Below are 27500 nucleotides of genomic sequence, written 5' to 3'. Positions count from 1 at the left end.
TCCCCCTCTCACATCCTCTCCCCCTCTCACATCCTCTCCCCTCTCACATCTATCCCCCTCTCACATCCTCTCCCCCTCTCACATCTATCCCCCTCTCTCCTCGTTTCCCCCTCTCACATCTATCCCCCTCTCTCCTCGTTTCCCCCTCTCATTCTCTCTCCTATCCCCCTCTCCCTCTCTCCCTCTCTCCCCCGTTTCCACCCTGCCAGTGGAAGAATGAAATCCTATAAAAGTTTACTTTGCACCTCCTGCCGAGAGACAGAGACAGACAGAGAGAGAGACAGAGAGAGAGAGAGTGATGGAGGGAGAGACAGAGAGAGAGAGAGTGATGGAGGGAGAGACAGAGAGACAGAGAGACAGAGAGAGAGAGGGAGGTACAGAGAGAGAAAGAGAGAGAGATTAAGAGAGAGAGAGGGACAGAGAGAGAGAGAGAGATTCAGAGAGGGAGAGAGGTGACAAAAGCTAGCTGTTGGGTTGTCTGATGTAATGTGGAGATAAATCAGCCTTGAGGAGGTACTGTAGGAATGTAACACAGGGGCTTGTTGACATAACTCACTCAAAACACTGATAGGACCATGTGGTTCTAATTAAAACACTGATAGGACCATGTGTTTCTCAGTAAAACACTGATAGGACAACTCATGACTTCCTGAAAACACAGAACAACAACAGTTCTCAGACTTGTGTTGTGAGCGAGCAGAGCCGTTGGTGAATCCCATGTGGCCGTGCCGTGGAGGGAGGGGGGGGGGGGAGTTGTGGGAGAGACTGTATTGATCTCTACTTTCCATGTACACACATTTCTCTCCTCTGTGTGTCAGCGTTCACCCGTATCTATGAGACTGTGTCAGCGTTCACCCGTATCTATGAGACTGTGTCAGCGTTCACCCGTATCTATGAGACTGTGTCAGCGTTCACCCGTATCTATGAGACTGTGTCAGCATTCACCCGTATCTATGAGACTGTGTCAGCATTCACCCGTATCTATGAGACTGTGTCAGCGTTCACCCGTATCTATGAGACTGTGTCAGCGTTCACCCGTTTCTATGAGACTGTGTCAGCGTTCACCCGTATCTATGAGACTGTGTCAGCGTTCACCCGTATCTATGAGACTGTGTCAACGTTCACCCGTATCTATGAGACTGTGTCAGCGTTCACCCGTATCTATGAGACTGTGTCAGCGTTCACCCGTATCTATGAGACTGTGTCAACGTTCACCCGTATCTATGAGACTGTGTCAACGTTCACCCGTATCTATGAGACTGTGTCAGCGTTCACCCGTATCTATGAGACTGTGTCAGCATCCACCCGTATCTATGAGACTGTGTCAGCGTTCACCCTTATCTATGAGACTGTGTCTTCGTTCATATTTCTAGTCTCCCTCGTCACTAGTCAGTCTCACATCGATACGACGAAAAGTTGATTCAATGAAAAGTAGATATTTCTCTTCCAGAAGATAAGATTTCTGTAAATGTTTATTCATCTATTCGATTGGGAATTCAAGTTTGTTTTAGCGAAAACACAGTTATTTAGGTGACGTACATCCACTGAGTGTAAAAGAGAGGGTGAGGAGGGCGTAGTTTGGAGGAAGGGGAGGCCGTGTCGTGGAGACGGCGTTGGGGGAAGGAGAGGCCGTGTCGTGGAGACGGCGTTGGGGGAAGGGGAGGCCGTGTCGTGGAGACGGCGTTGGGGGAAGGAGAGGCCGTGTCGTGGAGACGGCGTTGGAGGAAGGGATTAGATGCTTTGAAGTGGTTTCACGTCAAAACCAGTTGACAGTTGGCTTCTGCTTTAGTCTCTACCTTTTTGTGCATTTTTAGTAGCTAGATTACATAATTAGACGGATCCCCCTCCAGTAAAAGATTAACTCTGTTTACGATGAACCCTTTAGGCTCACAGCCCTGTCGTCCCGCATACGGGGAGAACATGTCAGAGTTTGTTGTTGATAAGCACAGTGGCCTTAGAGTAACATGCTATAAATGACGCAAAGTTATTGACAGTCATAATGCTCTCGGGGTTCAGAGAGCTGGTAGGTTTCCAATATATTTACTGTCCAGTGTGTTTCAGGAAGTAGAAATAGATGGAAGATGGTTGGGTTGGTTGATTTAACCAAACCTCTCAGGATGTTTAGGCAGAGAGTTAACAGTCTGGCTCTGCCTGGCCTTAACCAAACCTCTCAGGATGTCTAGACAGAGAGTTAACAGTCTGGCTCTGCCTGGCCTTAACCAAACCTCTCAGGATGTTTAGGCAGAGAGTTAACAGTCTGGCTCTGCCTGGCCTTAACCAAACCTCTCAGGATGTCTAGACAGAGAGTTAACAGTCTGGCTCTGCCTGGCCTTAACCAAACCTCTCAGGATGTTTAGACAGAGAGTTAACAGTCTCCAGGAGTAATAAGAGATGCTTACTGGTGCCTAGGTAAATGTAATCCAGATTAGATCAGAGTCTATGTAGATTAGATCACTGAGTCTATGTAAATGTAATCCAGATTAGACCACTGAGCCTATGTAGATGTAATCCAGATTAGACCACTGAGCCTAGGTAAATGTAATCCAGATTAGACCACTGAGTCTATGTAGAGGTAATCCAGATTAGACCACTGAGCCTATGTAGATGTAATCCAGATTAGACCACTGAGCCTATGTAGAGGTAATCCAGATTAGACCACTGAGCCTATGTAGAGGTAATCCAGATTATACCACTGAGCCTATGTAGATGTAATCCAGATTAGACCACTGAGCCTAGGTAAATGTAATCCAGATTAGACCACTGAGCCTATGTAGATGTAATCCAGATTAGACCACTGAGCCTATGTAGATGTAATCCAGATTAGACCACTGAGCCATAGCTGTATATGGAGAAACGAAACAAAGAGAAGAGAAGAAGCCTGGAGACATCGATGCTGTAATCTGAGCATGAATAAACATCAATATCAGCGGGACGATCGCCCGCGGTAACACAATGTTTATCATGCAGATTGGGGGAAGTAACAACAGGGAATATTATGTCAAATAAAAAGTGTGTGTGTGTGTGTGTGTGTGTGTGTGTGTGTGTGTGTGTGTGTGTGTGGCGAAACAGATAATTAAGATATGGGACATAAATACGTGCGTTAAACATGCAATCAGTTCTTAGCCCTCATTAGCATCTCTGCTCTCTGCCTGTTCTTTAGCATGCTAATCCGTAACGCTAAATAAAGAGCCCAGTCACTAGCCACCACTGAGCTCTGGCCCGGGCTCCAGCTATCCGGGGTTATGAACCTTGAGAGTGTGTGTGTGTGTTTGAGAAGAGGGTCATCTGTAATTACTCCGTCCAGCAGTAATGGAGGTGAACGTCCTTAGCATAGGGCTCCCTCTCTCCCGAGACGCTCGCTAAGCTTACCCCTGAGATATATACAGAGAGAGAGACCCCTGAGATATATACAGAAAGAGAGAGACCCCTGAGATATATACAGAGAGAGAGACCCCTGAGATATATACAGCGAGAGAGACCCCTGAGATATATACAGAGAGAGAGAGAGACCCCTGAGATATATACAGAAAGAGAGAGACCCCTGAGATATATACAGAGAGAGAGAGAGAGAGAGAGAGAGACCCCTGATATATATATATATAAAGAGATATAGACCCCTGAGCTATATATATAGAGAGAGAGACCCCTGAGATATATATAGAGAGAGAGACCTCTGAGATATATACAGAGAGAGATACCCCTTAGATATATACAGAGAGAGAGACCCCTGAGATATATACAGAGATAGAGACCCCTGAGATATATACAGAGAGAGAGAGACCCCTGAGATATATACAGAGAGAGAGAGACCCCTGAGATATATACAGAAAGAGAGAGACCCCTGAGATATATACAGAGAGAGAGAGACCTATGAGATATATATAGAGAGAGAAACCCCTGAGATATATATATAGAGAGAGAGACCCCTGAGATATATATATATATATACAGAGAGAGAGATAGACCTATGAGATATATATATATATATATATAGAGAGAGAGACCTATGAGATATATATATAGAGAGAGAGACCTATGAGATATATATATAGAGAGAGAGACCCCTGAGATATATATATATATATACAGAGAGAGAGACCCCTGAGATATATACAGAGAGAGACCCCTGAGATATATACAGAGAGAGAGACCTATGAGATATATATATAGAGAGAGAGACCCCTGAGATATATACAGAGAGAGACCCCTGAGATATATACAGAGAGAGAGAGACCCCTGAGATATATATATATATATACAGAGAGAGAGACCCCTGAGATATATACAGAGAGAGAGACCCCTGAGATATATACAGAGAGAGAGAGACCCCTGAGATATATACAGAGAGAGAGAGACCCCTGAGATATATACAGAAAGAGAGAGACCCCTGAGATATATACAGAGAGAGACCCCTGAGATATATACAGAGAGAGAGAGACCCCTGAGATATATATATATATATACAGAGAGAGAGACCCCTGAGATATATACAGAGAGAGAGACCCCTGAGATATATACAGAGAGAGAGAGACCCCTGAGATATATACAGAGAGAGAGAGACCCCTGAGATATATACAGAGAGAGAGAGACCCCTGAGATATATACAGAGAGAGAGAGACCCCTGAGATATATATAGAGAGAGAAACCCCTGAGATATATATAGAGAGAGACCCCTGAGATATATATATAGAGAGATAGACACCTGAGATATATATATATATATAGAGAGAGAGAGACCCCTGAGATATATATAGAGAGAGAAACCCCTGAGATATATATAGAGAGAGAGAGACCCCTGAGATATATATATAGAGAGATAGACACCTGAGATATATATATATATATAGAGAGAGAGAGACCCCTGAGATATATATAGAGAGAGACCCCTGAGATATATATATAGAGAGAGAGACCCCTGAGATATATATATAGAGAGATAGACACCTGAGATATATATATATATATAGAGAGAGAGAGACCCCTGAGATATATATAGAGAGAGACCCCTGAGATATATATATATATATATATAGAGAGAGAGACCACTGAGATATATATGTATAGAGAGAGAGAGAGAGAGACCACTGAGATATATATATATATATAGAGAGAGAGAGAGAGACCACTGAGATATATATATATATAGAGAGAGAGAGAGAGACCACTGAGATATATATATATATATATAGAGAGAGAGACCACTGAGATATATATGTATAGAGAGAGAGAGAGAGAGACCACTGAGATATATATATATATATATAGAGAGAGAGACCACTGAGATATATATATATATATAGAGAGAGAGAGAGAGAGACCACTGAGATATATATATATATAGAGAGAGAGAGAGAGACCACTGATATATATATATATATATATAGAGAGAGAGACCACTGAGATATATATATATATATATAGAGAGAGAGACCACTGAGATATATATATATATAGAGAGAGAGAGAGACCACTGAGATATATATGTATAGAGAGAGAGAGAGAGAGACCACTGATATATATATATATATATATAGAGAGAGAGACCACTGAGATATATATATATATATATAGAGAGAGAGACCACTGAGATATATATATATATAGAGAGAGAGAGAGACCACTGAGATATATATATATATAGAGAGAGAGAGAGAGACCACTGAGATATATATATATATAGAGAGAGAGAGAGACCACTGAGATATATATATATATATAGAGAGAGAGAGAGACCACTGAGATATATATATATATAGAGAGAGAGAGAGAGAGAGAGACCCCTGATATATATATATATAGAGAGAGAGAGAGACCCCTGAGATATATAGAGAGAGGGGTCAGCTGGATGCATATTTTCCCTGAGACAGAGTACTTCTGGTTGGGTTGTGTGAGCCGTCTCAGATTTAACATAGTTTAAAATAGACAGAGATACCTTGTGTTCTAGAGCTGAGAGATGGTGGGGCTCATAATGACCACCTCACCCTGGGGTCACCCTGTCCTGGTACATAAACACCTCACCCTGGGGTTACCCTGTCCTGGTACATAAACACCTCACCCCGGGGTCACCCTGTCCTGGTACATAAACACCTCACCCCGGGGTCACCCTGTCCTGGTACATAAACACCTCACCCTGGGGTCACCCTGTCCTGGTACATAAACACCTCACCCTGGGGTCACCCTGTCCTGGTACATAAACACCTCACCCTGGGGTCACCCTGTCCTGGTACATAAACACCTCACCCTGGGGTTACCCTGTCCTGGTACATAAACACCTCACCCCGGGGTCACCCTGTCCTGGTACATAAACACCTCACCCTGGGGTCACCCTGTCCTGGTACATAAATACCTCACCCTGGGGTCACCCTGTCCTGGTACATAAACACCTCACCCTGGGGTCACCCTGTCCTGGTACATAAACACCTCACCCTGGGGTCACCCTGTCCTGGTACATAAACACCTCACCCCGGGGTCACCCTGTCCTGGTACATGAACACCTCACCCTGGGGTCACCCTGTCCTGGTACATACACACCTCACCCTGGGGTCACCCTGTCCTGGTACATACACACCTCACCCTGGGGTCACCCTGTCCTGGTACATAAACACCTCACCCTGGGGTCACCCTGTCCTGGTACATAAACACCTCACCCTGGGGCCACCCTGTCCTGGTACATAAACACCTCACCCTGTGGTCACCCTGTCCTGGTACATACACACCTCACCCTGGGGTTACCCTGTCCTGGTACATAAACACCTCACCCTGGGGTTACTCTGTCCTGGTACATAAACACCTCACCCTGGGGTCACCCTGTCCTGGTTGCTCCACTCGACAGCTGTAGAGTCATTAGAGCAGAGTAGGGAGTTTGGTTCTCTGTGTTCAGAGAGGGTAAACACTGCTTTAAAAGATATGAAACCGAATTAATCATTTACACTAGGGCTTGAGAGGCCAAATGAAATGTTAGCTGTTAGCTTTTGGTGAGGCTTTCAAAAAGGCAATTAACAATTTAGCTTTATTTTGGCTAAGCTCTTGAAATATTAATTTAGTTGAGTGTAGCTACGCCGTGTATCGTTTAATGTGAGTTCACTGTTTTACACACACCTCCCTAATGAGTTGAAAGGATGGGAGCTGACAGGTTGTTCAGAGCTGCAGTCGATACTTCATCCTCCTCTACGTTAAGGCAGAGAGATAAACGTGGCCCGGATGTTCCTCTTTACAGCACCACTCACATCCACAGTGGTACAGGATGTTTCCTCTACAGCACCACTCACATCCACAGTGGAACAGGATGTGCCTCTTTACAGCACCACTCACATCCACATGGGTACAGGATGTTCCTCTTTACAGCACCACTCACATCCACAGTGGTACAGGATGTTCCTCTTTACAGCACCACTCACATCCACAGTGGTACAGGATGTTCCTCTTTACAGCACCACTCACATCCACAGTGTAACAGGATGTTCCCTCTACAGCACCACTCACATCCACAGTGGAACAGGATGTTCCCTCTACAGCACCACTCACATCCACAGTGGGATAGGATGTTCCCTCTACAGCACCACTCACATCCACAGTGGTACAGGATGTTCCTCTCTACAGCACCACTCACATCCACAGTGGTACAGGATGTTCCTCTTTACAGCACCACTCACATCCACAGTGGAACATGATGTTCCCTCTACAGCACCACTCACATCCACAGTGGTACAGGATGTTCCCACTACAGCACCACTCACATCCACAGTGGTACAGGATGTTCCCCCTACAGCACCACTCACATCCACAGTGGTACAGGATGTTCCTCTTTACAGCACCACTCACATCCACAGTGGAACATGATGTTCCCTCTACAGCACCACTCACATCCACAGTGGTACAGGATGTTCCTCTCTACAGCACCACTCACATCCACAGTGGAACATGATGTTCCCTCTACAGCACCACTCACATCCACAGTGGAACATGATGTTCCCTCTACAGCACCACTCACATCCACAGTGGTACAGGACGTTCCCACTACAGCACCACTCACATCCACAGAGGTACAGGATGTTCCCTCTACAGCACCACTCACATCCACAGTGGTACAGGATGTTCCCCCTACAGCACCACTCACATCCACAGTGGTACAGGATACATATTTGGCTACATACTGGGTAGTTGTACTTCTCCTGGAGCGTAGGCCAGCTTCACTACGTACTGGGTAGTTCAACTTCTCCTGGAGCGTAGGCCAGCTTCACTACATACTGGGTAGTTGTACTTCTCCTGGAGCGTAGGCCAGCTTCACTACATACTGGGTACTTCTCCTGGAGCGTAGGCCAGCTTCACTATGTACTGGGTAGTTCTCCTGGAGCGTAGGCCAGCTTCACTACATACTGGGTACTTCTCCTGGAGCGTAGGCCAGCTTCACTACATACTGGGTACTTCTCCTGGAGCGTAGGCCAGCTTCAAGAGGTTTCTATCTTATTCAGTCCTTGGACATGATACATCGTATGTTGCAGATATAATGTCACGCTACTGTTGACAACAGCAAGGAGAACATGATCTCTGTCCAAGGCAGACAAAACATTCCCCAGCCAGTGGAGCTGTTCCAAACGCCAAACCTCTGCCTGACGTCAGAGTCCTGCCACACTGTTGGCTTGGGGTTAGTAGTGTTGGTGACAGGCAGACGACAGACACTTGGCTCAGGGAGGGTTGGGTTAGTAGAGTTACTAACAGGCAGACGGCCTCAGACCTCCCCTGCGACCTCCCCTGCCCTCGTCCCTCTGTTCCTGGGCCAGCAGCCTGCCTCCCTGCTCCAGCCCTCTCCTGTCCTCCCACCCCTGGGCCAGCAGCCTGCCTCCCTGCTCCAGCCTGATGTTTTGTTTGGAGAGGGTTAGGCAAAGCACTCAGCTGCCCCCCTCGTCATGACTGCCTGCACCCACTGCATCTGCCCCCCTCCCCCCATGTTTGGGACTCTACCTTTCCACCTCTCCCCCTTTCCACCTCTCCCCCCCTGCTTGTTCAGGGACACACCCTCCAGTCCTCTCCACCCTGTTGCTCTAAACCCAGAGATCCCTCTCTATTTCCCTGTCTCTTTCCACACCAGCCCTGTTTCCATCCCTCTCTCTGCTTCTCCCTTGTCCTTCCCTTGTGAGATCTCGTGTGCGTTTACAGGTTGTTTTTTGTAGGAATGTATTTATGAACATCAGCCTCCGCAACAATCCACCCGTGAATGTATGACATCAAGCCTTCCTGTAGATGGGTTCTAATGGGGCTGCTGTGGAAAGAACATAGAGGAAGCAGGTCACAGTAACACAGCGTTAATCTCATTGAACCACACGCAGGTGATGGAAATGTCAGCCTGACACTCACATCCTGTTTTCTTTGCCGTGGTTAACGATGGAGTCCTCTCTTCAGTTCGTACAGGTTCATTGTATATATTATTTTGTGTTTTTTGACTAGTTTACCCTCTATTACCTTGCTATGAGCACTCCCATTGGGAGGCAAGGTTCCTTATGTACCCCTGTTGAAGCTGTTATGATATTCACATTGTTTGGCTGTGTGTTTTCTACAAGTTATCCGATGCTATAGGCAAGGATCTGATATGTCCGTACAGAAACTATTTTCCAAAGTCAAATTGTCTGTCTTTACTTATCCTCCTCAGTGAGACACAGGACTAGGAGGCTCCCTTCATTGTTCTCCAGATTCAAAACCGCTTGCTGAAGCCCTCTGCCAAAAATAACATGACTGAATCCAAGGTTATGAAATAACTTTTAAAAAGTCACTATATCAAAGAGGCAGATTCACAGTCTCAGACCTGGCCTCAGTGCCGATGTGGGATTCAACGTCTAGGTCAACAAGTCTCCACAGAGGTTCTCCAGTGTTCTTTACTGCAAATTCTGAGAATGAAGATTGGTATTGTAGACCCAAGGTTCTTGTGGTAGACCCAAGGTTCTTGTGGTAGACCCAAGGTTCTTGTGGTAGACCCAAGGTTGTTATTGTAGACCCAAGGTTGTTATTGTAGACCCAAGGTTGTTGTTGTAGACCCAAGGTTGTTGTTGTAGACCCAAGGTTGTTGTTGTAGACCCAATGTTGTTATTGTAGACCCAAGGTTGTTGTTGTAGACCCAAGGTTGTTGTTGTAGACCCAAGGTTGTTGTTGTAGACCCAAGGTTGTTATTGTAGACCCAAGGTTGTTATTGTAGACCCAAGGTTGTTATTGTAGACCCAAGGTTGTTATTGTAGACCCAAGGTTGTTATTGTAGACCCAAGGTTGTTGTTGTAGACCCAAGGTTGTTGTTGTAGACCCAAGGTTGTTATTGTAGACCAAAGGTTGTTATTGTAGACCCAAGGTTGTTATTGTAGACCCAAGGTTATTATTGTAGACCCAAGGTTGTTATTGTAGACCCAAGGTTGTTATTGTAGACCCAAGGTTGCTATTGTAGACCCAAGGTTGTTGTTGTAGACCCAAGGTTATTATTGTAGACCCAAGGTTGCTATTGTAGACCCAAGGTTGTTATTGTAGACCCAAGGTTGTTATTGTAGACCCAAGGTTGTTATTGTAGACCCAAGGTTGTTATTGTAGACCCAAGGTTGTTATTGTAGACCCAAGGTTGTTATTGTAGACCCAAGGTTGTTATTGTAGACCCAAGGTTGCTGTTGTAGACCCAAGGTTGTTGTTGTAGACCCAAGGTTATTATTGTAGACCCAAGGTTGCTATTGTAGACCCAAGGTTGTTATTGTAGACCCAAGGTTGTTATTGTAGACCCAAGGTTGTTATTGTAGACCCAAGGTTGTTATTGTAGACCCAAGGTTGTTATTGTAGACCCAAGGTTGTTGTTGTAGACCCAAGGTTGTTATTGTAGACCCAAGGTTGTTATTGTAGACCCAAGGTTGTTATTGTAGACCCAAGGTTGTTATTGTAGACCCAAGGTTGTTGTTGTAGACCCAAGGTTGTTATTGTAGACCCAAGGTTGTTATTGTAGACCCAAGATTGTTATTGTAGACCCAAGGTTCTTGTGGTAGACCCAAGGTTGTTATTGTAGACCCAAGGTTGTTATTGTAGACCCAAGGTTATTATTGTAGACCCAAGGTTGTTATTGTAGACCCAAGGTTGTTATTGTAGACCCAAGGTTGTTATTGTAGACCCAAGGTTGTTATTGTAGACCCAAGGTTGTTATTGTAGACCCAAGGTTGTTATTGTAGACCCAAGGTTGTTATTTTAGACCCAAGGTTGTTATTGTAGACCCAAGGTTGTTATTGTAGACCCAAGGTTGTTATTGTAGACCCAAGGTTGTTATTGTAGACCCAAGGTTGTTATTGTAGACCCAAGGTTATTATTGTAGACCCAAGGTTGTTATTGTAGACCCAAGGTTGTTATTGTAGACCCAAGGTTGTTATTGTAGACCCAAGGTTGTTATTGTAGACCCAATGTTGTTATTGTAGACCCAAGGTTCTTGTGGAAGGTCATTATTATTTAAATAAAAAACACCCTGTATGTGTGTTGAGTTGGGGTTGAGTTGGGGTTGAGTTGGGGTTGAGTTGGGGTTGAGTTGGGGTTGAGTTTGGTTTGAGTTTGGGTTTGGGTTGAGTTTGGGTTGAGTTTGGGTTTGGGTTTGGGTTGAGTTTGGGTTGAGTTTGGGTTTGGGTTTGGGTTGAGTTGGGGTTGAGTTTGGGTTGAGTTTGGGTTTGGGTTGAGTTTGGGTTGAGTTTGGGTTTGGGTTTGGGTTGAGTTTGGGTTGAGTTTGGGTTGAGTTTGGGTTTGGGTTGAGTTTGGGTTGAGTTTGGGTTGAGTTTGGGTTTGGGTTTGGGTTGAGTTGGGGTTGAGTTGGGGTTGAGTTTGGGTTGAGTTTGGGTTTGGGTTGAGTTTGGGTTGAGTTTGGGTTTGGGTTTGGGTTGAGTTTGGGTTTGGGTTTGGGTTGAGTTTGGGTTGAGTTTGGGTTTGGGTTGAGTTTGGGTTTGGGTTGAGTTGGGGTTGAGTTGAGGTTGAGTTGGGGTTTGGGTTTGGGTTGAGTTGGGGTTGAGTTGGGGTTTGGGTTTGGGTTGAGTTGGGTTTGGGTTGAGTTTGAGTTGGGTTTGGGTTGAGTTTGGGTTGAGTTGGGGTTGAGTTGGGGTTGAGTTGGGGTTGAGTTGGGGTTGAGTTGGGTTTGGGTTTGGGTTGAGTTTGGGTTGAGTTTGGGTTGAGTTTGGGTTTGGGTTTGGGTTGAGTTGGGGTTGAGTTGGGGTTGAGTTTGGGTTGAGTTTGGGTTTGGGTTGAGTTTGGGTTGAGTTTGGGTTTGGGTTTGGGTTGAGTTTGGGTTTGGGTTTGGGTTGAGTTTGGGTTGAGTTTGGGTTTGGGTTGAGTTTGGGTTTGGGTTGAGTTGGGGTTGAGTTGAGGTTGAGTTGGGGTTTGGGTTTGGGTTGAGTTGGGGTTGAGTTGGGGTTTGGGTTTGGGTTGAGTTGGGGTTGAGTTGGGTTTGGGTTGAGTTTGGGTTGGGTTTGGGTTGAGTTTGGGTTGAGTTTGGGTTGAGTTGGGGTTGAGTTGGGGTTGAGTTTGGGTTGAGTTTGGGTTGAGTTTGGGTTGAGTTTGGGTTGAGTTTGGGTTGAGTTGGGGTTGAGTTTGGGTTGAGTTTGGGTTGAGTTGGGGTTGAGTTGGGATTGAGTTGGGGTTGAGTTTGGGTTGAGTTTGGGTTGCCTCTATATGCTGCTACTTCTCTGATGATTATTGATGTTTGGGTTTCAGCCTCTCCGTCTCAGGTTCAGTGTTCAGCCTCTCCGTCTCAGGTTCAGTGTTCAGCCTCTCCGTCTCAGGTTCAGTGTTCAGCCTCTCCGTCTCAGGTTCAGTGTTCAGCCTCTCCGTCTCAGGTTCAGTGTTCAGCCTCTCCGTCTCAGGTTCAGTGTTCAGCCTCTCCGTCTCAGGTTCAGTGTTCAGCCTCTCCGTCTCAGGTTCAGTGTTCAGCCTCTCCGTCTCAGGTTCAGTGTTCAGCCTCTCCGTCTCAGGTTCAGTGTTCAGCCTCTCCGTCTCAGGTTCAGTGTTCAGCCTCTCCGTCTCAGGTTCAGTGTTCAGCCTCTCCGTCTCAGGTTCAGTGTTCAGCCTGCGGGAAATTGACGGTGAAGGATTTCATTGATAATGAATCAGTGTTTCTGATTTGAACAGAAGGTGTCAGCATGAGGGGAATGGAGGGAGGGAGAGCGAGAATAATATTGATGGGGTCTGAGGTCCTCTGAGTGTGAAACAGGGAGAAAGAGAGAGACCTCATTAGCGAGCTACTCACCTGAATACAACCTTACTGTGTGCGTGAGTCTGTGTGCGTGAGTCTGTGTGTGTGTGTGAGTCTGTGTGTGAGTCTGTGTGTGAGTCTGTGTGCATGAGTCTGTGTGCATGAGTCTGTCTGTGTGAGTGAGTGTGTGCGTGAGTCTGTCTGTGTGCGTGAGTCTGTCTGTGTGCATAAATGAGTCTGTGTGCTCCTTCAGTTTGACTCACTCCCAGCTCCATTTATCTGACTCAGTTATTGTAATGATCCCCTGCAGTCAGCATTCACTAGAATCAGCCGTCTCCTCTGAATCCTAAATGGGAAGCGATCTGCCATGAGGTGGGTTAGTGGTTGACATCCAGGTAGGAGACAGAGACCTGAGTGGTAACTACTTCCATTTGATCTGCGAGACGGGACAATACATTATTATGTTGTTGTAGGGATCTATCAAGGAGGGATTTACTGAGGGATTTACTGAGTGATTTACTAAGGGATTTACTGAGTGATTTACTAAGGGATTTACTGAGGGATTTACTGAGGGATTTACTGAGTGATTTACTGAGGGATTTACTAAGGGATTTACTAAGGGATTTACTGAGTGATTTACTAAGGGATTTACTAAGGGATTTACTGAGTGATTTACTGAGTGATTTACTAAGGGATTTACTAAGGGATTTACTGACTGATTTACTAAGGGATTTACTAAGGGATTTACTAAGGGATTTACTGAGGGATTTACTGAGTGATTTACTAAGGGATTTACTGAGTGATTTACTAAGGGATTTACTAAGGGATTTACTGAGGGATTTACTGAGGGATTTACTGAGTGATTTACTGAGGGATTTACTAAGGGATTTACTAAGGGATTTACTGAGGGATTTACTGAGGAATTTACTGAGTGATTTACTAAGGGATTTACTGAGTGATTTACTGAGTGATTTACTAAGGGATTTACTGAGTGATTTACTGAGTGATTTACTGAGTGATTTACTGAGTGATTTACTGAGTGATTTACTAAGGGATTTACTGAGGGATTTACTGAGTGATTTACTAAGTGATTTACTAAGGGATTTACTGAGGGATTTACTGAGTGATTTACTAAGTGATTTACTGAGTGATTTACTAAGGGATTTACTGAGGGATTTACTAAGGGATTTCCTGAGTGATTTCCTGAGTGATTTACTAAGGGATTTACTGAGTGATTTCCTGAGTGATTTCCTGAGTGATTTCCTGAGTGATTTCCTGAGTGATTTCCTGAGTGATTTACTGAGTGTGTCTCTCTCTGTCTCTCTCTCTCTCTCTCTCTCTCTCTCTCCTCTCTCTCTGCTCTCTCGCTCTCTCGCTCTCTCTCTGCTCTCTCTGCTCTCTCTCTGCTCTCTCGCTCTCTCGCTCTCTCTCCTCTCTCTGCTCTCTCTCTGCTCTCTGCTCTATCTCTCTCTCTCTCCCCTCAGAGGGTGTGTGTGAGATCTGGCTGACCAGTGAGGACACCGGGGCTTATGGGAAGGACATCGGGACAGACCTGCCCACTCTGCTATGGAGACTAGTGGAAGAAATTCCCGAAGGAGCCATGCTGAGACTGGGCATGACCAACCCTCCGTACATCCTGGAGCACCTAGAGGTACCGTCACTGTGTGTGTGTGTGTGTGTGTGTGTGTGTGTGTGTGTGTGTGTTGACTGTTACGGTATACATATTTAGGAATTCACAGATGTTCATTATTGGACACCCAGGCCTGACGCTGCGTTTCTGAGTTCCTTTACAAGGTGACTGTTCTCAGCACCTGCAGTGACATCAGTTGTCCAACAACGGACAGAGACTGTCTCCTCAGGTGGAATGGGGATTATAGTGAGTCGGGGGTGTGTGTGTTAGTGTATGAATGTGTGTACGTGTCTCTGTGTGTGTGTGTGTGTGTGTGTGTCTGACAGCGTGTGTGTTAGTGTATGAATGTGTGCAATTTGTCTGACTGTGTGTGTGTGTGTGTGTGTGTGTGTGTGTGTGTGTGTGTGTGTGTGTGTGTGTGTGTGTGTGTGCGAGTGTGCGAGTGTGTGTGTGCGAGTGTGTGTCTGACAGCATGTGTGTGTGTTAGTGTATGTATCTGACAGTTTGTGTGTGTTAGTGTATGAATGTGTGTATATGTCTGAGAGTGTGTGTGTGTTAGTGGGTGTGTGTGTGTGTTAGTGTATGAGTATGTGTATATGTCTGACAGTGGGTGGGTGTGTGTTAGTGGGTGTGTGTGTCTGACAGTGTGTGTGTGTGTGTGTGTGTGTGTAAGTGTATGAGTGTGTGTATATGTCTGACAGTGTGTGTGTGTGTGTGTGTTAGTGTATGTGTGTGTGTATATGTCTGAAGGTGTGTGTGTGTGTTAGTGTCTGTGATCCCGGGGATGTGCCACACTAGTAACAGGGTAGAGGTACTGTGACGAGCTGTTTTAATTGGCTGGGGGGTTCATTGAGGCTGTGGTCCCCGTATGTACAGGCCACGTTTATGCTCTGATACATTCAAGTTAAAACCTGACCAAGCTTCCTGCTAATGAAGGAAATAACAGTTAAATGCTAATTAGTCGTGTAATTTTGAGAGTTGGATGTATATGGAGGACAGTGGGAAGGTGTTTTTTTTCATGTGATGGGTTCCTCCGCCTAGCGATGGGTTCCTCCGCCTAGCGATGGGTTCATCTGCCTAGCGATGGGTTCATCCGCCTAGCGATGGGTTCATCCGCCTAGCGATGGGTTCCTCCGCCTAGCGATGGGTTCATCCGCCTAGCGATGGGTTCATCCGCCTAGCGATGGGTTTCTCCGCCTAGCGATGGGTTCATCCGCCTAGCGATGGGTTCATTCACCTAGCGATGGGTTCATTCACCTAGGGATGGGTTCCTCCGCCTAGCGATGGGTTCATCTGCCTAGCGATGAGTTCCTCCGCCTAGCGATGGGTTCATCCGCCTAGCGATGGGTATGTCTGCCTAGCGATGGGTTCCTCCACCTAGCGATGGGTTTGTCTGCCTAGCGATGGGTTTGTCTGCCTAGCGATGGGTTTGTCTGCCTAGCGATGGGTTTGTCTGCCTAGCGATGGGTTCGTCTGCCTAGCGATGGGTTTGTCTGCCTAGCGATGGGTTTGTCTGCCTAGCGATGTGTTTGTCTGCCTAGCGATGAGTATGTCTGCCTAGTGATGGGTTCGTCCGCCTAGCGATGGGTTCGTCCACCTAGCGATGGGTTCCTCCGCCTAGCGATGGGTTCCTCTGCCTAGCGATGGGTTCATCCGCCTAGCGATGGGTTCCTCCGCCTAGCGATGGGTTCGTCTGTCTAGCGATGGGTTTGTCCGTCTAGCGATGGGTTCCTCCGCCTAGCGATGGGTTCCTCCGCCTAGCGATGGGTTCCTCCGCCTAGCGATGGGTTCATCCGCCTAGCGATGGGTTCCTCCGCCTAGCGATGGGTTCATCCGCCTAGCGATGGGTATGTCTGCCTAGCGATGGGTTCCTCCGCCTAGCGATGGGTTTGTCTGCCTAGCGATGGGTTCATCCGCCTAGCGATGGGTTCATCCGCCTAGCGATGGGTTCATCCGCCTAGCGATGGGTTCATCCGCCTAGCGATGGGTTCATCCGCCTAGCGATGGGTTCATCCGATCTAGCGATGGGTTCGTCCGACCTAGCGATGGGTTTGTCCGCCTAGCGATGGGTATGTCCGCCTAGTGATGGGTTCGTCCGCCTAGCGATGGGTTCGTCCGCCTAGCGATGGGTTCGTCCGCCTAGCGATGGGTTCGTCCGCCTAGCGATGGGTTCGTCCGATCTAGCGATGGGTTTGTCCGACCTAGCGATGGGTTCGTCTGACCTAGCGATGGGTTCGTCTGACCTAGCGATGGGTTCGTCCGACCTAGCGATGGGTCCGTCCACCTAGCGATGGGTCCGTCCACCTAGCGATGGGTTCGTCTGACCTAGCGATGGGTTCGTCCAACCTAGCGATGGGTTCGTCTGACCTAGCGATGGGTCCGTCCACCTAGCGATGGGTTCGTCTGACCTAGCGATGGGTTCCTCCGATCTAGCGATGGGTTCGTCTGACCTAGCGATGGGTTCCTCCGATCTAGCGATGGATTCCTCCGCCTAGCGATGGGTTCGTCTGACCTAGCGATGGGTTCCTCCGATCTAGCGATGGATTCCTCCGCCTAGCGATGGGTTCGTCCGACCTAGCGATGGGTTCGTCTGACCTAGCGATGGGTTCCTCCGATCTAGCGATGGATTCCTCCGCCTAGCGATGGGTTCGTCTGACCTAGCGATGGGTTCCTCCGATCTAGCGATGGATTCCTCCGCCTAGCGATGGATTCCTCCGCCTAGCGATGGGTTCGTCCGACCTAGCGATGGGTTCGTCCGATCTAGCGATGTTCAGCAGATGAACTTGTTGTTTTGTTGTTGTTGTTCTCTCTCTTTATACAGTTCAATATGTGTGTGAATGATTGAACTAGAGTTCAGTGAACCAGTAACTCCAGTAGTCAGTCTGTACAATATGTGTGTGAATGATTGAACCAGAGTTCAGTGAACCAGTAGCTCCAGTAGTCAGTCTGTATAATATGTGTGTGAATGATTGAACCAGAGTTCAGTGAACCAGTAGCTCCAGTAGTCAGTCTGTATAATATGTGTGTGAATGATTGAACCAGAGTTCAGTGAACCAGTAGCTCCAGTAGTCAGTCTGTATAATATGTGTGTGAATGATTGAACCAGAGTTCAGTGAACCAGTAGCTCCAGTAGTCAGTCTGTATAATATGTGTGTGAATGATTGAACTAGAGTTCAGTGAACCAGTAGCTCCAGTAGTCAGTCTGTATAATATGTGTGTGAATGATTGAACCAGAGTTCAGTGAACCAGTAGCTCCAGTAGTCAGTCTGTATAATATGTGTGTGAATGATTGAACTAGAGTTCAGTGAACCAGTAGCTCCAGTAGTCAGTCTGTATAATATGTGTGTGAATGATTGAACCAGAGTTCAGTGAACCAGTAGCTCCAGTAGTCAGTCTGTATAATATGTGTGTGAATGATTGAACCAGAGTTCAGTGAACCAGTAGCTCCAGTAGTCAGTCTGTATAATATGTGTGTGAGGATTGAACCAGAGTTCAGTGAACCAGTAGCTCCAGTAGTCAGTCTGTATAATATGTGTGTGAATGATTGAACTAGAGTTCAGTGAACCAGTAACTCCAGTCTGTATAATATGTGTGTGAATGATTGAACCAGAGTTCAGTGAACCAGTAACTCCAGTCTGTATAATATGTGTGTGAATGATTGAACCAGAGTTCAGTGAACCAGTAGCTCCAGTAGTCAGTCTGTATAATATGTGTGTGAATGATTGAACCAGAGTTCAGTGAACCAGTAGCTCCAGTCTTTATAAAGTGCCATCTGTTGTGTTCTTCCAACCAGCTAAAGGGCAGATCTGTCTGGTTTGGGGCCTTTTTTTTTCCCTTTCTCAGATACTTCAGATATTACGTCGCCTGCTATTGGACAAAAAAAATAAATCAAAGTAAATGATTTTGATTCGGCGAGGAAAATGCCAAGTGCAGTCTTCTAAGCCACTCACGTCGGTTACTTCTGACACATCCGGAAAATACCAACGCCGAAGACGACGCGCCGCCATTTTGGTGATTGGTGCTGTTAGATCCAGATTGGTCTCACGGGCATTTCATTTTGACATTATTATATATTTCACCTTTAATGGATCTACTTTCTGTCTCTCTCCGAGACATGAAAAGATATCTTAACAAAGCCTAGTGCTTCCTGTTTGACATTTTTCCTTTTTTTCTCCCTTTTTTATTTCTGAGCGGTCGGTCTCGCTACTGCGATGGTGGAGTGACAGGGGGAAAAGGGTAGTAAATTGCAGGGTGATTTGAGCTGTGAAGAGCTCTGTGATCCTGTGGCGTATTAACACCTTCGGTAAGGAAGGCGTTTAGCACAGTATTAAAGCCCAGAGACAGTCAGAGAACCAGAGGGGTGTTTAGCACAGCATTAAAGCCCAGAGACAGTCAGAGAACCAGAGAGGTGTTTAGCACAGCATTAAAGCCCAGAGACAGTCAGAGAACCAGAGAGGTGTTTAGCACAGCATTAAAGCCCAGAGACAGTCAGAGAACCAGAGAGGTGTTTAGCACAGTTTTAAAGCCCAGAGACAGTCAGAGAACCAGAGGGGCGTTTAGCACAGCATTAAAGCCCAGAGACAGTCAGAGAAGCAGAGGGGCGTTTAGCACAGTATTAAAGCCCAGAGACAGTCAGAGAACCAGAGGGGCGTTTAGCACAGCATTAAAGCCCAGAGACAGTCAGAGAACCAGAGGGGCGTTTAGCACAGTATTAAAGCCCAGAGACAGTCAGAGAACCAGAGGGGCGTTTAGCACAGCATTAAAGCCCAGAGACAGTCAGAGAACCAGAGGGGCGTTTAGCACAGTATTAAAGCCCAGAGACAGTCAGAGAACCAGAGGGGCGTTTAGCACAGCATTAAAGCCCAGAGACAGTCAGAGAACCAGAGGGGCGTTTAGCACAGCATTAAAGCCCAGAGACAGTCAGAGAACCAGAGGGGCGTTTAGCACAGCATTAAAGCCCAGAGACAGTCAGAGAACCAGAGAGGTGTTTAGCACAGTATTAAAGCCCAGAGACAGTCAGAGAACCAGAGGGGTGTTTAGCACAGCATTAAAGCCCAGAGACAGTCAGAGAACCAGAGGGGTGTTTAGCACATCATTAAAGCCCAGAGACAGTCAGAGAACCAGAGGGGTGTTTAGCACAGTATTAAAGCCCAGAGACAGTCAGAGAACCAGAGGGGCGTTTAGCACAGCATTAAAGCCCATAGACAGTCAGAGAACCAGAGAGGTGTTTAGCACAGTATTAAAGCCCAGAGACAGTCAGAGAACCAGAGGGGTGTTTAGCACAGCATTAAAGCCCAGAGACAGTCAGAGAACCAGAGGGGTGTTTAGCACAGTATTAAAGCCCAGAGACAGTCAGAGAACCAGAGGGGTGTTTAGCACATCATTAAAGCCCAGAGACAGTCAGAGAACCAGAGGGGCGTTTAGCACAGCATTAAAGCCCAGAGACAGTCAGAGAACCAGAGGGGTGTTTAGCACAGAATTAAAGCCCAGGGACAGTCAGAGAACCAGAGGGACGTTTAAGCACAGCATTAAGAGAGAGAGGACAGTCTATATGATGGGGTAGGTAGGGAAGGGATGGAGAGAGAGGACAGTCTATATGAAGGGTAGGTAGGGATGGGATGGAGAAGGGGAGGAGAGAGAGGACAGTCTATATGATGTGTTGGGGAGGGATGGAGAGATAGGACAGTATATATATGAAGGGGTAGGCAGGGATGGGATGGAGAAGGGGAGGAGAGAGAGGACAGTCTATATGAAGGGATGGAGAGATGACAGTCTATATGATGTGTTGGGGAGGGATGGAGAGATAGGACATTATATATATGAAGGGGTAGGCAGGGATGGGATGGAGAAGGGGAGGAGAGAGAGGACAGTCTATATGAAGGGGTAGGCAGGGAGGGATGGAGAGAGAGGACAGTCTATGAAGGGATGGAGAGAGGGCAGTCTATAGGAAGGGGTAGGCAGGGACGGGATGGAGAGAGGACAGTCTATATGATGTGATGGGGAGGGATGAAGAGATGACAGTCTATATAATGTGATGGGGAGGGAAGGAGAGAGAGGACAGTCTATATGAAGGGGTGGAGAGAGATTGGACAGTCTATATGAAGGGATGGAGAGAGGACAGTCTATATAATGTGTTGGGGAGGGATGGAGAGAGAGGACAGTATATATGAACACTGTGGAGGCTGTGTTGAACACTGTGGAGGCTGGGGACTGACATCCTATTGAACACTGTGGACTCTACTGTAGAGCTGGGGACTGACACCCTGTTGAACACTGTGGACTCTACTGTAGAGCTGGGGACTGACACCCTGTTGAACACTGTGTCCTCTACTGTTGAGGCTGGGGACTGACACCCTGTTGAACACTGTGGACTCTACTGTAGAGCTGGGGACTGACACCCTGTTGAACACTGTGGTCTCTACTGTGGAGGCTGTGGACCTGGTGACTGACACCCTATTGAACACTGTGGACTCTACTGTAGAGCTGGTGACTGACACCCTGTTGAACACTGTGGACTCTACTGTAGAGCTGGTGACTGATACCCTGTTGAACACTGTGTCCTCTACTGTTGAGGCTGGGGACCTGGAAACATGTGTCAACATTACATTGCCAAAGCAAGTGAAATAGATAATAAACAAAAGTGAAATAAACAATTAAAAATGAACAGTAAACATTACACATTACACTCAGAGAAATTCCAAAAGAATAAAGACATTTAAGTCTCCCCCTCTAAGTCTCCCTCGCTCTCTCTCTCTCTCTCTCTCTCTCTCTCTCTCGCTCTGTCTCTCTCCCTCTCTCTCTCTCTCTCCCGCTCTCTCTCTCTCGCTCTGTCTCTGTCTCTCTCTTTCTCTGTCTCTCTGTCTGTCTCTCTCTCTGTCTCTCTCTTTCTCTGTCTCTCTGTCTGTCTCTCTCTCGCTCTCTGTCTCTGTCTTTCTCTGTCTCTCTCTCTCTCTCTCTCTCTCTCTCTCTCTCTCTCGCTCTCTGTCTCTGTCTTTCTCTGTCTCTCTCTCTCTCTCTCTCTCTGTCTCTCTCTCTCTGTCTGTCTTTCTCTCTCTCTCTCTCTCTGTCGTTCTTTCTTGCTGGACTGTTGTGGTAGCGTGAAGTGCCTCGTGTCAGATAATGGGGTCAGATCTCTATCTCTCCGCTATGATGATGGTCACCTGCTGTAAGGCTACAGTCCACACAGCTGGTCCAGCAGCACATCGATCTGTCTGAGGGAAGACAGCACGTTGCACAACAGGATGTAACACTTGTGTTGTTATATTCTACCACAAGCCTCGTGGAGAAAAGAGACAGAACAGTATAGAGAGAGGAGAGGAGAGGAGAGGAGAGGAGAGGAGAGGAGAGGAGAGGATGGGAGAGGAGAGGAGGAGCCAGGACAGTATAGAGAGAGGAGGAGGAGAGGAGGAGCCAGGACAGTATAGAGAGAGGAGGAGGAGCCTGGACAGTAGAGAGAGAGGAGAGGAGAGGAGAGGAGAGGAGAGGAGAGGAGAGGAGAGGAGAGGAGAGGAGAGGAGAGGAGAGGAGAGGAGAGGAGAGGAGGAGCCAGGACAGTATAGCGAGAGGAGAGGAGGAGCCAGGACAGTATAGAGAGAGGAGGAGGAGCCAGGACAGTATAGAGAGAGGAGGAGGAGCCAGGACAGTATAGAGAGAGGAGGAGGAGCCAGGACAGTATAGAGAGAGGAGAGGAGGAGCCAGGACAGTATAGAGAGAGGAGGAGGAGCCAGGACAGTATAGAAAGATGACGAGACTCAAGGGATATGTTTTTAAGAGTCTTGGTCTCTGCTCTGTACATATCAAACACAGTGCTGCTCTTTTAAATCCAGTAATGCCCATTTCCCTTCTGTTCCCTCTCCCTGACGTCAGGCTGTATGTCTACACACACCGACTCTCACTCTCTCTGAGAAGGACCAACTGGACAGGCAGTTTAACTGTGGAGCCGGTGTGGGGGGGGGTGTTCGTTTGTGCTGCTGTGTGTGTGTGTGTGTGTTCGTTTGTGCTGCTGCTGTGTGTGTTTGTGTTCATGCTACTGTGTGTGTGTGTGTGTGTGTGTGTGTGTGTGTGTGTGTGTGTGTGTGTGTGAAAGAGAGAACCATCTTAAGAGGTCAGAATGAGTATGTCTGTTATCTCCTTTCCCCTGGTATCTGTGCTGAATCAGTCAGCATGTCAGGTGAGACACATACCTTCTAAAACACAGTTAAGACTAATAGCTGTTATTACTAAACCTTATGACTACACACTACTACACAGTTATAATGACTACACACTACTACACAGTTATAATGACTACACATATATAATGACTACACACTACTACACATATCTAATGACTACACACTACTACACAGTTATAATGACGACACACTACTACACATATATAAGCACAAGCATTTCGCTACACTCACATTAACATCTGCTAACCATGTGTATGTGACAAATAAAATTTGATTTGATTTGACTTAATGACTGCACACTACTACACATATATGACTACACATCTATAATGACTACACATCTATAATGACTACACATCTCTAATGACTACACACAAATATGCATCTCTAATGACTACACATCTATAATGACTACACACTACTACATATCTATAATGACTACACACTATGACACATCTCTAATCAAGAGACTGAACTAGCTGGTAATGTTCACATTCAGCCCGATATGATGCAGTTGATCTCCCTAACATGAGAGAGAGAACAATTAGGAGAGAGATATATCAGTTAGGAGAGAGAGATCAGTTAGGAGAGAGAGATATCAGTTAGGAGAGAGAGAGATCAGTTAGGAGAGAGAGAGATCAGTTAGGAGAGAGAGATCAGTTAGGAGAGAGATATCAGTTAGGAGAGATATCAGTTAGGAGAGAGATATCAGTTAGGAGAGAGAGATCAGTTAGGAGAGAGAGAGAGATCAGTTAGGAGAGAGAGATATATCAGTTAGGAGAGAGAGATCAGTTAGGAGAGAGAGAGATCAGTTAGGAGAGAGAGAGTAGTTAGGAGATAGAGAGAGAGAGCAATTAGGAGAGGTATCAGTTAGGAGAGAGAGATCAGTTAGGCGAGAGATATATCAGTTAGGAGAGAGAGATATCAGTTAGGAGAGATATCAGTTATTGGAGAGAGATATGGCAGTTAGGAGAGAGAGAGCAGTTAGGAGAGAGATATATATATATATCAGTCAGGAGAGAGAGAGAGAGAGAGTAGTTAGGAGAGAGATCAGTTAGGAGAGAGATATATCAGTTAGGAGAGAGAGAGCAGTTAGGAGAGAGATCAGTTAGGATAGAGATATTTCAGTTAGGAGAGAGAGAGAGTAGTTAGGAGAGAGAGATATCAGTTAGGAGAGAGATATATCAGTTAGGAGAGAGATATATCAGTTAGGAGAGAGAGATATCAGTTAGGAGAGAGATATATCAGTTAGGAGAGAGATATATCAGTTAGGAGAGAGAGAGCAGTTAGGAGAGAGATATATCAGTTAGGAGAGAGATATATCAGTTAGGAGAGAGATATATCAGTTAGGAGAGAGAGAGCAGTTAGGAGAGAGAGTAGGGGTCATATTGTATGTGTAGTAGATGATGTGTCTGGGGGGGGGTCATATTGTATGTGTAGTAGATGAGGTGTGTGGGGGGGTCATATTGTATGTGTAGGTAGATGAGGTGTCTGGGGGGGTCATATTGTTTGTGTAGTAGATGAGATGTCTGGGGGGGGGGTCATATTGTATGTGTAGTAGATGAGGTGTCTGGGGGGGTCATATTGTATGTGTAGTAGATGATGTGTCTGGGGGGGGTCATATTGTTTGTGTAGGTAGATGAGGTGTCTGGGGGGGTCATATTGTATGTGTAGTAGATGAGGTGTCTGGGGGGGTGGTCATATTGTATGTGTAGTAGATGAGGTGTCTGGGGGGGTCATATTGTATGTGTAGTAGATGAGGTGTCTGGGGGGTCATATTGTATGTGGAGTAGATGAGGTGTCTGGGGGGGGGGTCATATTGTTTGTGTAGTAGATGATGTGTCTGGGGGGGGGTCATATTGTTTGTGTAGTAGATGATGTGTCTGGGGGGGGGGGGGGGGGTCATATTGTATGTGTAGTAGATGAGGTGTCTGGGGGGGTCATATTGTTTGTGTAGTAGATGATGTGTCTGGGGGGGGTCATATTGTTTGTGTAGGTAGATGAGGTGTCTGGGGGGGTCATATTGTATGTGTAGTAGATGAGGTGTCTGGGGGGGTGGTCATATTGTATGTGTAGTAGATGAGGTGTCTGGGGGGGTCATATTGTATGTGTAGTAGATGAGGTGTCTGGGGGGTCATATTGTATGTGGAGTAGATGAGGTGTCTGGGGGGGGGGTCATATTGTTTGTGTAGTAGATGATGTGTCTGGGGGGGGGTCATATTGTTTGTGTAGTAGATGATGTGTCTGGGGGGGTCATATTGTATGTGTAGTAGATGAGGTGTCTGGGGGGTCATATTGTTTGTGTAGTAGATGAGGTGTCTGGGGGGGGGTCATATTGTATGTGTAGTAGATGAGGTGTCTGGGGGTCATATTGTTTGTGTAGTAGATGATGTGTCTGGGGGGGTCATATTGTTTGTGTAGTAGATGAGGTGTCTGGGGGGGTCATATTGTATGTGTAGTAGATGAGGTGTCTGGGGGGGGGGGGTCATATTGTTTGTGTAGTAGATGAGGTGTCTGGGGGTCATATTGTTTGTGTAGTAGATGATGTGTCTGGGGGGGTCATATTGTATGTGTAGTAGATGAGGTGTCTGGGGGGTCATATTGTTTGTGTAGTAGATGAGGTGTCTGGGGGGGGGGTCATATTGTATGTGTAGTAGATGAGATGTCTGGGGGGGGGGGTCATATTGTATGTGGAGTAGATGAGGTGTCTGGGGGGGTCATATTGTATGTGTAGTAGATGAGGTGTCTGGGGGGTCATATTGCATGTGGAGTAGATGAGGTGTCTGGGGGGGTCATATTGTATGTGTAGTAGATGAGGTGTCTGGGGGGGTCATATTGTATGTGTAGTAGATGAGGTGTCTGGGGGGTCATATTGTTTGTGTAGTAGATGAGGTGTCAACCTGACAGAGAAGACACATGGCCTGGTAGTAGACCAGTGTCAACATGACTGAGAAGACACCTGACCTGGTAGTAGACCAGTGTCAACATGACTGAGAAGACACATGACCTGGTAGTAGACCAGTGTCAACATGACTGAGAAGACACATGACCTGGTAGTATACTAGTGTCAACATGACTGAGAAGACACATGACCTGGTAGTATACCAGTGTCAACATGACTGAGAAGACACATGACCTGGTAGTAGACCAGTGTCAACCTGACTGAGAAGACACATGACCTGGTAGTAGACCAGTGTCAACCTGACTGAGAAGACACATGACCTGGTAGTAGACCAGTGTCAACATGACTGAGAAGACACAAGACCTGGTAGTATACCAGTGTCAACATGACTGAGAAGACACATGACCTGGTAGTATACCAGTGTCAACATGACTGAGAAGACACATGACCTGGTAGTAGACCAGTGTCAACCTGACTGAGAAGACACATGACCTGGTAGTAGATCAGTGTCAACATGACTGAGAAGACACATGACCTGGTAGTATACCAGTGTCAACATGACTGAGAAGACACAAAACCTGGTAGTATACCAGTGTCAACATGACTGAGAAGACACATGACCTGGTAGTATACCAGTGTCAACATGACTGAGAAGACACATGACCTGGTAGTAGACCAGTGTCAACATGACTGAGAAGACACATGACCTGGTAGTAGACCAGTGTCAACATGACTGAGAAGACACATGACCTGGTAGTAGACCAGTGTCAACATGACTGAGAAGACACATGACCTGGTAGTAGACCAGTGTCAACCTGACTGAGAAGACACATGACATGGTAGTAGACCAGTGTCAACCTGACTGAGAAGACACATGACCTGGTAGTAGACCAGTGTCAACCTGACTGAGAAGACACATGACCTGGTAGTAGACCAGTGTCAACCTGACTGAGAAGACACATGACCTGGTAGTAGACCAGTGTCAACCTGACTGAGAAGACACATGACCTGGTAGTAGACCAGTGTCAACCTGACTGAGAAGACACATGACCTGGTAGTAGGCCAGTGTCAACCTGACTGAGAAGACACATGACCTGGTAGTAGACCAGTGTCAACCTAACTGAGAAGTCACATGACCTGGTTGTAGACCAGTGTCAACATGACTGAGAAGTCACATGACCTGGTAGTAGACCAGTGTCAACCTGACTGAGAAGACACATGACCTGGTAGTATACTAGTGTCAACCTGACTGAGAAGACACATGACCTGGTAGTATACCAGTGTTAACATGACTGAGAAGACACATGACCTGGTAGTATACCAGTGTCAACCTGACTGAGAAGTCACATGACCTGGTTGTAGACCAGTGTCAACATGACTGAGAAGTCACATGACCTGGTATGAAAGCCAAAACAAAACAAGATGGGAAATATTATCCACGTTACTTTGCACTTTTCACTGGCTGTCTCTCAGGTTGTGGCAGGAGGACACATATTTGGCTGCCAAAACTGCACATTTTGGCTTTTCACCAATAAATATTAGATTTTTTCTTCATATTTTATAGTTTCAAATTCGTTGTATTGCATTATAATTTAGGGAAAGAAATATTCCCTT

At 46.4% G+C, this 27500-nt stretch overlaps 1 protein-coding gene across 2 annotated transcripts in view; it reads left to right on the top strand.

Annotated features, from left to right (window-relative positions):
• The window catches only part of LOC110506554 (CDKAL1 threonylcarbamoyladenosine tRNA methylthiotransferase), a 699428-nt gene that overhangs the window by 362676 nt on the left and 309252 nt on the right, over positions 1–27500 (top strand). For both annotated transcript variants that reach the window (XM_090230627.1, XM_090230628.1), the window contains one exon: positions 14665–14831. In XM_090230627.1, coding sequence (XP_090086753.1) covers positions 14665–14831 — 167 coding nt within the window. The remainder of the gene's footprint in view (positions 1–14664; positions 14832–27500) is intronic.

Source organism: Oncorhynchus mykiss, chromosome 3 (assembly GCF_057628025.1).
Source record: "Oncorhynchus mykiss isolate SJ-2025 chromosome 3, ASM5762802v1, whole genome shotgun sequence".
Lineage (NCBI taxonomy): Eukaryota > Metazoa > Chordata > Actinopteri > Salmoniformes > Salmonidae > Oncorhynchus > Oncorhynchus mykiss.
This window is presented reverse-complemented; position numbering and strand designations above follow the sequence as displayed.